We start from the raw sequence: 13,294 nt of genomic DNA, 5'->3' as shown, positions 1-13,294 counted from the left end.
ATATGCTCAATCTATACCATAAAAAGGAAATTATAACCTACTATTGGCACATCCCGATTTTGCACGAGTAAGTAACATCTGCAGAAACCCCCCTTGGGTTTCTGCAGATGTTACTTACATTTTCTAGGATAAAAAGTAATCCCCTATGCTTTTCTAGACTATAATCAACCTCTGCCAAATTTCATTTAGATCCGTTTTGCAGATTTTAATGTTTCAGCCGAAATTAAAATTAGGACTCCGTATTCAAGATTGATGGAAATTGTAAGAATGGAACCATTAACCATGCAACAATTAGTACTGTGTTTGGGCGGGTGTTAGATAATCGTTTGACGTTTATCTAAATATTCCATATCACATTGGTCCATTTTACAAATCAGTAAGTAGTATCCCGCCTATCTATCTATCTATTTCTCCATATTTCAATCACATCTGTTCAGGCAAAAAATAAATATGGGCAGTAATCACCAATAGTTGAGCTGCTACATATCCACCATCCATTCAATACTTTGATAAATATCTTTGAAAGTTTTTGTTTTATGGCTTTTATTAATGGCTTCGATTTGTAATAAAATATACGCTTAACTCAGACTTTACTCTAAGTATGCTAGATCATCAGTTCGGATCCAATTGCTAAGATATCTTCAATCCAAACTATATTGAACTGATTGATATTACTTAAAAGCTTGCATTTCAGTTATGAATTTGGTACCACGAGCAGTAAGTTTCTTGGAAATGGTATATGAGGTGTTCTAAATTATACTTAAAATATATTTAACTTGTCCATCATAGGCGAAAGCCACTCACGGCGCTGCCTAAGTGATGGGTGGGGTTTTGTTGCTAATCATGAACGTTTATTTGCTAGTAAGGCTTTGTGCAAGCCCATCTGGGTAGATACTCAGCACATATTCTATCGCCGAGCAACAATAATCAGTGTTCCAGTTTGAAGAGTAATCACTTACCCTGCCAGTGTAACTACAGGCACGAGGGATATCAAATCAAATCAAATCAATTTTATTCAAGTAAACTTCACAATGAAGCGTTTTTGAATCGCCGATATTGCAATATTACCACCGTTTCGGAAAGCAGCCTCCAGCGAGTAGAAACGGCAAAAAAAATTGCTCTTTTCAAGTAAACAGTTTTACAATGCTGTTTTTTTACAATAATTAGTGTCCTGTGATGGAACTCGACCTTAAATCCAGGCGTTTTTTTCTAAAAAGTATTATTTTAATGAATAATAACATATAACATACATAAGCAGCCTGTAAATTTCCCACTGCTGGGCTAAGGCTTGCTCTCCATTTGAGGAGAAGGTATGGAGCATATTCCACCACGCTGCTCCAATGCGGGTTGGTGGAATACACATGTGGCAGAATTTCGTTGAAATTAGACACATGCAGGTTTCCTCACGATGTTTTCCTTCACCGCCGAGCACGAGATGAATTATAAACACAAATTAAGCACATGAAAATTCAGTGGTGCTTGCCTGGGTTTGAACTCGAAATCATCGGTTAAGATGTACGTGTTCTAACCACTGGGCCATCTCGGCTTAATGAATAATAAGAGTCTTAATAAACTTCTTAAATTTAGTAAATGGTAAATTGATTATATTTCCCAGTATCTTGTTATATATGCTTATATCATTGTCCAAAAACGTTCTCTGTACCGTAAGCAAACAAAAAGTACGGGTTACAAGTTTATTCTTATTTCTTGTATTAATAGTATATATATCAGATTTTATGGAATATTTTTGTATATTCTTCTGTATAAACATTATATTATCATAAATATATTGTGAACATTATAAACCTTTTTAATTTAATAATAAAAAAAAAAACTATTAAACTGTTACATATTATATTAAAGACGTAATCGGTCATTTTGTATAATTCCATATTAAAATTTCAAAATTAGAACAACACGCGAATAAGTAAAATAAATTGAAGTCAGTTAAGTTGATACAATTTCCTATTTACTTTTATTCTCGTTTGATAGATGACAGAATATATTGTTGATGCAAATAGACCCTGAGCGAGAAGAGCCAGTCACATCATTTGTCTCTTCAAATGGCTTGGAAAACAATTTTTAAAATGATAAGTTAGTTTTTCTCTCTTTGTCCAAAGATATATTACACTGTATTAAATTATTAATGACGTCTTATGGCTAGTAATTATATTAAAGATGACTCGTTTCACGGCGTTTAGAAATCTTTAATGAAATAGATAGCATATGGACAGTTAAAAACACGCTTCACTAAAGTCAATAATATACATTATATGATCATTTATGTTTCTCTCGGTGTACTGACGGCAATAACGATTCTTTTTGCATTAGAAGGGATGGAGCGCATTGAACATTTAAATTCGCAAAAATATTTTCTAATGTTTACTTGATACTTGATTGGTTAGGACGTATGCGAGCCTGTCTATAGTACTCCCCCAATGAACAAATATTCTACCAAACAGTAATACTTTGTATTTTTGTGCTCTGATATAAAGCCAGTTAAATTACAGGAACTAGGGATATAACATTTTAGTTCCCATGGTTAGAGGCGCATTAACGATGTGCTTTTTACCGAAGAAAGATCACAGTGGCGTGCATTTGGAGAGGCCTACGTCCAGCAGTGGACGAATATGGGCTGATGATGATGATGTATAGACATTACATTGAGGCACTTCCACTCACGTAAACTGTTAAAAAATTGCCTCTAACATTACTTAAATTACATTACTAAACGAAGGTCTCCTAATTTTTTGGAAGGCTTTACTCACCTCGAGCTCGTGGCTTTGTTAGCAGCTTCTGCACGATATCATCGTAAGCCCTCTCGTCTGCCACACCAGAATCTTTCACGAGTTTTTCCTTTACAGCTATGCAGATGCCGTTTCTCGCAAGCAACGCTTCTAACTCTTCAAATGCCTGTGGATAAATAACATATTAGGAAATAAATATTGTATAACATTTTTATGAACAGATTGCATAGAAAATAGAAGATTTTTCAATAAGATGTTTCCAAAAAATTGCTTATTTTTTTTATCTCAAATAATCATTTTCGCTCTTTTAATGATATGACTTATTAAATTTTTTTCTTTTTTGTCGACACTTAGAAATTATAACGTTAATTTATTTTTATTCATAAGTTGTTTGTTATTTATACGGGTTTTGAGAAATTCTAAGCTAAATTGTTTTACAATCGTGTACATTGTAAGTACTAGGAACAAAAGATGGTTTGCTATTGCGTTACAGTCAGTACCTACAACAAACTGACTTTATTAATTTACCATAGAAGCAGCATATAATTATGATATTTTATTTCGTTACTCCAAACAAAATAAGAACAGTTTAAACTTATTTACCTAAAAAAGTCAAGCAGAAAGCAGTGCTTTTTGCTGTTAGCATTAATGAAAAATGTTAAAGAATGGAACACAGGGAAATTGAACAAAAATTCAAGAGATGATGTCGTAACATGACATCACAAAGGGGTCATTTTCAGTCGACGTCTAACGAGTAGCTTCTATATTTTGTGTGCAATACTCGTAGACGAGTTGAAATGGAAAAATGTAGCGAAAGCCTATTATTATCAAACTAAGCTTTTCGCTTGAATTTCATGTTCTGTCAGAGTCATGTTTTTCTTATTTAAAAATTGTCAATTGCACATATTTTTTCTTAGATGGCAACGAAAATTACGGAGGCTACGGCTCGAGGATTTAAAAACACCAAAATATTTATTAAACTTTAATTAGTAAAGATTACAATAAAATATTTAATTCGAAAAAAAAGTGACAGTTGGTCGATGCGAGAAACAAACACGGTAGCGCGATGAGTGTCCAACGTGCTGCATCTGCTCTTCTTGGAAGAGCGCGGCGGCCAGCCCCAGCGGGTGGTTCAGGTGAGGCGCCGACGCCGTGCCTTACTTGGAAATTTGCATGTAACACTCACACTCAACTTTTTTTTGAAATTGTGTGTTGTTTTGTTGTTGGCCTACCAGCCTTCACAGCGACACCGGGCGTTGGGACGAGTACTAGACTCAGCCATGAAGTTTGAGCCCTTTCGGGATCGAGTGACGTTCGTTCTGTGGGTGTCTCCTATGAGATCGCACCTCGGCTCAGAATATAGTCGGTGGACTGGGGAGCACTTCCGTTCGTAGTAGATTGAATTGATTGACTTCACGACCGCTTTCGTGACTTCACTAAGTTGGGACATCGTGTCCGCCGGCGGAAACGTTGTCGGTGTGGGGTGTGTAGTATTATCCCTACGAATGACGCGGTGATGTCGTTCAGGACAAGCATAGGATGCCTGACTCTGTTCGGCAGACTTCCTCTGAAGGAGGTGTATTGACATGCTCGTGCTATCAACGGATTGTTGTGCTGTTTGGCTCTCTCAAAATAGACCGTATAGAGTATTTTGAGGTTCTTGGCGATCGAATCGATGTCGAAGTCTTTGTGGAGGTCGACGGGACGAATGTAATGAGAAAAACACACTCAAATCCCTGGTTTTGGTTAATTTCGACGATGACATTTTACCAAACGTCTTTTTTTTAAATAATTAAACTTACGTTCCTTTTCGTTATCGGGTAGTTCATGCCAAATATTTGAGTAATTCAAAACAATTGAATGATTTGAATTGTAAACCAATTTATATCACTGAGTTACCCGCATTATGAATTCTATTCAGGGTACTGTTTTGGGATTTATAGCTCCATGAATTGTTTATATACTCAATAAATGTTCCGGCTTTAGTTGTAAAGTAAATGTTAACAATAGTACATCATTTCGTTATCTTTTTGGTGCTGAATATCTAAGTTTACATCAGATCAACCAACTAGAATTTATTTCATTGCTATCAAATATTCTAAGGCATCGGGTTAAAAAAAAGGTTAACTATTATTTCCTCCCATGATCCTTTATTGGCATTGGTAGTAATCAATATGTTATTGAATTTGATTAATCCTGTTGAAATTGAAGGATTAGTCGGATCCAATGCGTGTAATTTGGCTAAAGCGGTACTATTTGCGTCAGTTTTAAATACCTGTTTGCGTATTGCTCGGTTTCATTGCATTTTTATTAGTTTATTGAATTTAATATTTAGAAATTATCTATAATTTTAGAAAACTTAATCGTTATTGTTAATCTGCAATTTTATAAAAAAAAATCAACCTGTTTCTATTTTTAAATATGTATTTGTATTAAATTTTCAGTTTCTTAATTTAGATTCTACCGAGAAGAATCTGCAAAGTTGATTGCTGTATACAATTAAAGTTAATTAAATATTTAGGTATCTAGCAACGATATCTACTGGATTATTATTTACTAGGTGGTAGGGCTTTGTGCAAGCCCGTCTGGGTAGGTACCGCTTACTCATCAGGTATTCTACCGCCAAACAACAGTACTCAGTATTTTTGTGTTCCGGTTTGAAGCGTGAGTGAGCCAGTGTAACTACAGGCACAAGGAACATCTTAGTTCCCAAAGTTGGTAGCGCATTGGTGATGTAAGGAATGGTTAATATTTTTTAAAGCGTCTTTGTCTATGGGCGGTGGTGATCACTTACTATCGGATGGCCCATATGCTCGTCCGCCAACCAATTACATAAAAAAGCAAACCCCATAATGAAATGTAACGCAATCGATTGTTTTAAATTGAATTATACACAAATTGCCATCTTCATCTCGCTGTCGTATGTACAAGCCTTAGCAACGAAATTAATGCGTCAGTCACGAAGGGTTCCTCAGTAAAACTATTTTATTAACTGTGAAAAATAGTATCAATACCGAAATTAGCATTTCAATAAATCGGGAATGAAAACTGTTTTTAGATATTTTACAATTAGAATTTATGTCACATCACAAAATTATTCCAATTATAATTCTGTATAAATATTAATTAAAAATAGCTTCTGTACAAATTAATTAAACAAATCAAAACAATAAATAATTTTGATAATAAATAATAATATAACAGCAGTTCTCTATCGTCTCTACTAAATAATGTTATGTTTTCATAATTACAAAATTAATGAAATTTCCATATTTTTATGTATGTAACATAGGGTATGCGAATCGAGTTAATCCAAGAAGGTAAGACCGGCAGATATTGCGTTACATTTTGTACCAGCAAACATTTTATATGTATATATTTTTCAATAGTGACGCTCTACAAAACAATTAAAACAAAAGCGAACGAAAACTACGCTCGACACTCGCGAAATTTCATTATATTTTATTAGTGTGCATGTACACACCGGCTAATAGTTAGCCATTATTACTTTCAACGCGTTCTCAGCTTTGACACTTTTTAAAGAGTATATAAATTATCTAAAATATTTTTATATAGTTGGATCCGATAGATTATATACCGAGTAAACGATGAGATGTATAAAACATATAATATACATATATATAGATATAAATGTTAGCATCTATTGTTGATTGATTGTGTTGTGTAAATTTAGTTGTGAGGCGAATAATAGCTAAGTTATCCATAATAGCATTTCCTTACAATTTCAATATTTCTCAATCTGATACATTTAAGATACGATAAAATAACTTCGACTGAACATTACTACGGAGCTGCGAGCAGTGCCGACTTACTTTTACTGTAATACATACATAACAAGTACTGTAATATTGCTTGCTGGTATATTGGTTTCCAAAGTCCAAGCAGTTACGACGCTTATGTATTCAACTGAGGGTTGATTAAAACTTTCTTAGTAGCTTGTACGGCAGCCACAGTTTGAGAGGGTGACTTGTTTCTATGTTGCAGGTCATTCAACTCGTTATGGTGCACTACGGTAGTGCGTTTCCGAATCGCTTGCTAGGTATGATGAATTGTAGCAAAAAAGATGACACTCATGGTTGGTCTTGGTACTTCTCTAATTGACATAGCACGTCTGACTGAATCTTCTTCTATTGGTGTGGAAGGAAACGGCAGGAGGTGGGAACATAAGCGTATAAGCGTGTCTTCAAATAGCTTAGCTAAAAATGGGTGCACTCTCTATCTCTCCCCCTGAGGAAAGTTTTGAATTGCCCTGGCAGTGGCCAGGATGGAGTTGAGTGACCTCTTCTAAGTAAGGTTGCACTGGTGGACAATTCTGATGACCGCATAGGAAGCTTGTGGTTTTATAATGTCAAAAACATAATCGACCCTTTGACCCGTGCTTATCTGCCTATTCTACATCTCCCATATTTCCTCCAGGTCGAGTACCTTTGACGATACCCGACTGTATTACGAAGTAATTTTATCATATGCATTCAATATACATTACCATTTTTACTTTTTACAAAGAATTGTAATTCATTATTTAAAATAAATGTAGTTGTAGCTATTTAACATAAAGTAACCATATCAATGTAATACCCCAAACAAAGTTTCCCATACATTGGTCAGATTAACCAGCTTATTTCGACCATCCATCCCGATTTCGATGTTAAACGCTTTACATTTCAATTCGAATGTTAATCGCTGATGCAGACATACGAAATACCGACACGGTAAAACATCATCTATATCTTTAACGTTATGGCATGTATTTCCATGACCTGATTGTTTTATTTAATGGACTGTGCATGGTAATATGTCACGTATATTATATGTTTTAAAGGCGAAATTTGTTTAAAGTTATTTTCGAAAATTAATAGACCATATTTGGTTGATGGTTAACGTCAGTCGAATACAATATTCGTGAGGCTTCAAAATGATTTGCAAACATTTGGTTGCACTGATTTCGGTGTATGTTTAATATTTAGGTACTCGTTATAAATTAATGTTCTGTAATACTATAAAAGGAATTAATTGTTTGGTCAACATTTCAGTGTTTCTAATCATTTAGCACTGTTCATTGATCATTATAAAAAAAATAATAATATAATTATTTACTAGTCTTATTTGAGGACTGTATGACTTGTTTTTCGCAGCTGCTTGGTACCATTTATACTTATCTGTACCCTTGATAACGAGTATGAAAAATAATGTTGATCAGTTGAAGAGTTACAACGTGACAAATAAATTCACCTTTATAATTATAATATTCGAGTCGATGTTTCACTAATTATGTTTTACTAGCGACGTCGTATTTATTGATACTATTGGCACTTGAACGATCACGTCTTTAGTGATGTTTTATTTATTTATTTAATACACTATCGGCATATTCACGAAAACATAGTAATCAAAATTACAAGTACTCATTCAGTTTAATACACTATTGTATATATTTACAACACGCTTAAATAAAATATTAAAATTTGAAAGTAACATAAACATCAAACGACTAAATGTTTGAAAATAAACGCCACAGTTATAATCCTGTAAAAATAAAAACACAATAATAATGCAACTCAATTGCAGCGTATAATGATGTTTTAATTTAGTAAAGTATGATTAGTGATATAACAATTATATACAAATTAAATTAAAAAATGGGTTCCGTGGAACAACAATGCAAGCAACATTTCCTCATTGAATCGCTATCCGATTCTCTGGACGAAAAATAAATTAGACCTCTCGTCACCCCCTTGCTGTTAGTGACATCTCACTAATGATATCTGAATAGCGATTAAATAAGAATAATACGATTATTAGGAATGTCCTACTAATGCTATTTGAAGAATGATTATTGAAATTTTGATTCTCTATACGTTGCTTTATTTACATGGTCGATTGTTATAAAATTTTTTATGATGTGTTAAAAGATTATGCTTTACAGCAATATTTGATAAATTCCAAATCAAATCAAATCAAAATATACTTTATTCAAGTAGGCTTTTACAAGCACTTTTGAATCGTCATTTAACAAACTATATTAAGTGAAGCTACCACCGGTTCGGAATGTAGATTCTACCGAGAACAAGCGGCAAGAAGCACAGTAGTTACTCTTTTTCAACATCTAAAAATACAGTCATGTTAGTTAAATGCAATTATATATGTATGTTATATGTTACATACATATATTACACGTTGACGATATCGTTTGTATGAAACATTAAATGCAAATAAATTAGTATTTAAAGTATTTAAGATTTCACGTGAAAGGCGAAAGAAATCGCTTCGGCTCGAATTGGTATTCAATTTAAGGTTATGTGGTGCTTGCTATATATAATGTGGTGATTTTTAAAGTGAACTTGGATGTTCTTTTAGTAAATAATACGTTCAAATTGTGCAAATATTAAGACCGCTGGTTTATTCTTTGTAAGTATGACATTTTTAAAGTGAAACTTCCTTGAACGTATTATTTGTAAAGTTAATACGCCTAAGTGAAAAGTTCCCATGTGAATATTTATAATTTAATATTTTCATCTAAATTAGTAACTTCTTTTAACAGCAAGATGATTCTGTAAGGATTCACTTCGTATTTCACTCGTGGAATATTGACATTCGATTATGGTGATACGGCATTTTGATTCGAGTATTCCATAAATTTTATAACTATTGGGGTCAATGTCGCATATCAGTCTCTGTCATTTCATCTTGAGTTACGGATTTGATCTTACAGGCTATTTTATTTTCAATTCGATATAATATTAGTATGACTTGATCGTTTCGAGCCGAGATGGCCCAGTGGTTAGAACGCGTGCATCTTAACCGATGATTTCGGGTTCAAACCCAGGCAGGCACCACTGAATTTACATGTGCTTAATTTGTTTATAATTCATCTCGTGCTCGGCGGTGAAGGAAAACATCGTGAGGAAACCTGCATGTGTCTAATTTCAACGAAATTCTTCCACATGTGTATTCCACCAATCCGCATTAGAGCAGCGTGGTGGAATATGCTCCATACCTTCTCCTCAACGGGAGAGGAGGCCTTAGCCCAGCAGTGGGAAATTTACAGGCTGATTATGATCGTTTCTTGCGTGAGAAATAGTATCCTGCTATATTTGTCGTAAACATCCTGAAACTGTTTCAAATTATTAATAGAGTTACTTACCTTAATTCCATAGCTGGATTCTTCATAAATAATGGACACGTAGCTCCAGCCCAGCTTCCTTACAATCTCGACCATTGCTCGCACCTGTAGAATTTTATACCAAACAAATTTCGTTAAACAATAGCTTTGAGAAATATTTTTTTAAATACATACTTAAATAATTGTACAGGTAGTATTGATTGTAAAGGTAGTAAATAGATAAATAAATAACTTTATCTAGCTTACGTGCTTTCTAAAACGGTCGTTAGCTTAAATCTTAACGTCAAAAATTGAAAAGAAAAAATTATCTAGACTAAGTATTCTATTATCATTTTCAGTCCCTAAAAGGGCGATTAAGCTTTAGAAGTTTTCATTGAGAAATCTTGAGAAAGCTTCTTAATCTTGCTAAGTTTTGTTGTATACAAATGATAAGGATTTTCGAAGTTTTTGTAAAGAATTGAGCTTATCTATGTGTTCTATTGAATTTATTGGTTCAAAAGCTTCACAGATCCAAGGTTTTTGGAATATTGTATCTCACAAACTGTCAATAAAATTTATTAAATATAATCTTGTATTCGTTTTTAATAAATCGATTAAACATTGTCATAAATATTTGTGAAATATACTTGGTGGTATATTTTCTGCAAGCTCGTCTAGGTAGGCGACCACTCATCAGATATTCTACAGCCAAACAACAGTACTCAGTATTGCTGTGTTCCAGTGTGAAGGGTAAGTGAGCCAGTGTAACTACAGGCATAAGGAACATCTTAGTTTCCAAATTTGGTGGCATATTGGAGGAATGGTTAATATTTTTTAAAGCGTCTTTGTCTATGGATGGTGGTGATCACTTACTATCGGATGGCCCATATGCTCGTCCGCCAATCTATTACATAAAAAAGCAAACCCCATAATGAAATGTAACGCAATCGATTGTTTTAAATTGAATTATATACAAATTGCCATCTTCATCTCGCTATCGTATGTACAAGCCTTAGCAACGAAATTAATGCGTCAATCACGAACGGTTCCTCAGTAAAACCATACTATTAACTGTGAAAAATACTATCAATACTGAAAAAAAAATTTCAATAAATCAGAAATTAAAGCAGCAATACTTAGTATCGTTGTGTTCCGGTTTGAAGAGTGAGTGAGCCAGTGTAACTACAGATAAGGTTGGCGACGCAAGTTTGAACCTTCTTACGGTGCTGATTACAATGGGCAGTCGTGATTACGATGACGTGAGGTTGCTTGTCTATATGTTATCAAAAAGAAAATTAAATAAATATGGGTAAATGTATTTTTCCTAACTATAGATTTAAAGGCAACACAATTACAAAATAGAAAGTGTAATTGTGTATTTTCAAGTGTTTTTTTTTTTAAAACAACCGATTCCGAGTATTACAGAATGATATTAATAAATATTGTCTGATATAATACATATTTTTTTCAACAAAAAATAGATAAAGTAATAAAATAAAAAGTAAGATTAAACCTTTACCTCTACTTAGCCTTTAGATTACGTATATATTTTATAGCTATTAGATTACGTAATGTAGTTAAGGCTTTAAATTTTAAGACTGTGACAGCTACTATCACATTTAACTTTCGGTGCAGCGTGTTTTTTTAAACTTTATGTTATTCAGCACGAACATACATCACGCGTATGCGCCTGAAAAGATTATGATGAAACATTACGAGGAAATATTTTCCAACTAGGATCAAAGTTAGGGGGGAGTGTATTATGTGATACATATGAACAGCGGCCATTTTCATGGGAGCCTGGCCTGCTGACTAAATGCACGTGCCATGATGATAGCGACCGGTCTATTCCGGTCACGGCTCCAAATCTCATGGGAGACCAGCCAACTACGCAGGACTTATGTGTGTGTGCACCAACACAGGTACACTGTCTATTCCGTCACTCTCATAATCCGATGGGATCGCAAGTTCGACACGACCCGAAAGAGTTCAGACGCAGGACCAATGGCTGTACGTTTTTCCGAGGCACAGGAGTATTTTGTCACACATTTTAAACTGCAAGACTTCGAGTTGTTACTGAGAATTTTTCGACAGAAAAACTTAATAACTTTTTATCGGTCCGATCTGAGATTTGAACCGAGAACCCCGGGATCTGTGGCCTTATATCACAGCATGTGCACACTCTGTTTCTTTAATAATCTGTTGAGTCGGAAATACTAATTGTGAAGAGATCAGGCAGTTTACGTTGTGATTATACACTTTCGGACTTTAGGTTAAAACGAATGTTTCGACTGAGGTCGGAATTTAAACCTTGGAGATCTGCTAATAAACTAACCACTATATAAATGAGATATTCGAATCATTTATAGATTATAATGTAATAGAATTATATTATTATCAAAACTATCCCAAAGATCAAAAACATAATTTGAGGGAAGCTAATCGGAACCGATCGTTGGCGTGGAATTCACGTCTATCAATACAAATAATACGAATAAAATATGATGCTTATCAATAAATAAATAAAAAACTGTATCCAGTTTTATATCAGATTGAATATTTATTTAATGTATTTAAATCTATAACTTAAATTTTGTGCCCAAACCAAATAAAAGCCTCACCTACAACAAAAAAAAATTGAAATTGGGTCACATTGCGTATTACACTTGCATGTAAAACTCGCGCGTGAGAAGTTCTACTTCATCGTAATTAAAAATAGTTTTTAATTGCATGCAAATCATTAATAAAAATATAATAATAAAATGTATTATAATAAATGTAATCTCTTCTACGACATACTACGAATTTAAGCATATACAATTTAAATTTTTAATTAAATAAATATAATACCTTAAGTTGTTAAATTTTCTATTTCGAGCGACTTGACATTTAAGTGGCTGTGTAGCGACCAATACAACTGAATCAATAATCATCCTATTTTTAAGTCGGCTAAACAGCCCCCCATTTGAATACGTATCTTCCGTCTGTATACTTAAACATATTATGGTCACAGCGAGTCATATTAAAATTACCTGATGCAAGTCGGATGGAATGGTCCTCGTGAAGTACTCGAAGCGAGCCTTGTTCGACAGTTCCGGGGATGTTGAGAAGAACGAGACCTGTTGAATAAAAGGTACCAATGTATATCTCAAATATATCGTCTTAAATTTCTATTGATTTTATTTCTATTGATTGTCTTGTTTTAGTTATTTTATTAAATATAACGATGTCACGGACTTTGTTGACAATTGTAATATCATCGTAACAATATTTTTATGTTGTAACATTTACAGAAAATTAAAAATATGGATTGTAGGCGACCACTAAAAGAGGATAGATTAAAATTCGTCATCTTCTAAGTGAAATGAATAGATCATTAAAATTTGTATATTGTCATTTCTTATGTTAAGAAAAAGGAAAATTG

The 13,294-nt window shown here is 33.7% G+C and overlaps 2 protein-coding genes across 2 annotated transcripts in view; one reads left to right on the top strand and one right to left on the bottom strand.

Annotated features, from left to right (window-relative positions):
• Positions 1-13,294, top strand: part of LOC113397838 (uncharacterized) — a 614,853-nt gene that overhangs the window by 172,330 nt on the left and 429,229 nt on the right. The window lies entirely within an intron of this gene.
• Positions 1-13,294, bottom strand: part of LOC113397808 (metabotropic glutamate receptor 2-like) — an 85,441-nt gene that overhangs the window by 69,180 nt on the left and 2,967 nt on the right. Inside the window, exons 3-5 of the mRNA XM_026636320.2 lie at positions 12,903-12,989; positions 9,913-9,996; positions 2,769-2,913 (exon numbers count right to left, since the gene is read on the bottom strand). Coding sequence (XP_026492105.2) covers positions 2,769-2,913; positions 9,913-9,996; positions 12,903-12,989 — 316 coding nt within the window. The remainder of the gene's footprint in view (positions 1-2,768; positions 2,914-9,912; positions 9,997-12,902; positions 12,990-13,294) is intronic.

Source organism: Vanessa tameamea, chromosome 13 (assembly GCF_037043105.1).
Source record: "Vanessa tameamea isolate UH-Manoa-2023 chromosome 13, ilVanTame1 primary haplotype, whole genome shotgun sequence".
In the NCBI taxonomy this organism is placed as follows: Eukaryota; Metazoa; Arthropoda; class Insecta; order Lepidoptera; family Nymphalidae; genus Vanessa; species Vanessa tameamea.
Note: the sequence above shows the minus strand (reverse complement) of the source record. Positions and strands in the feature narration are given on the sequence as shown.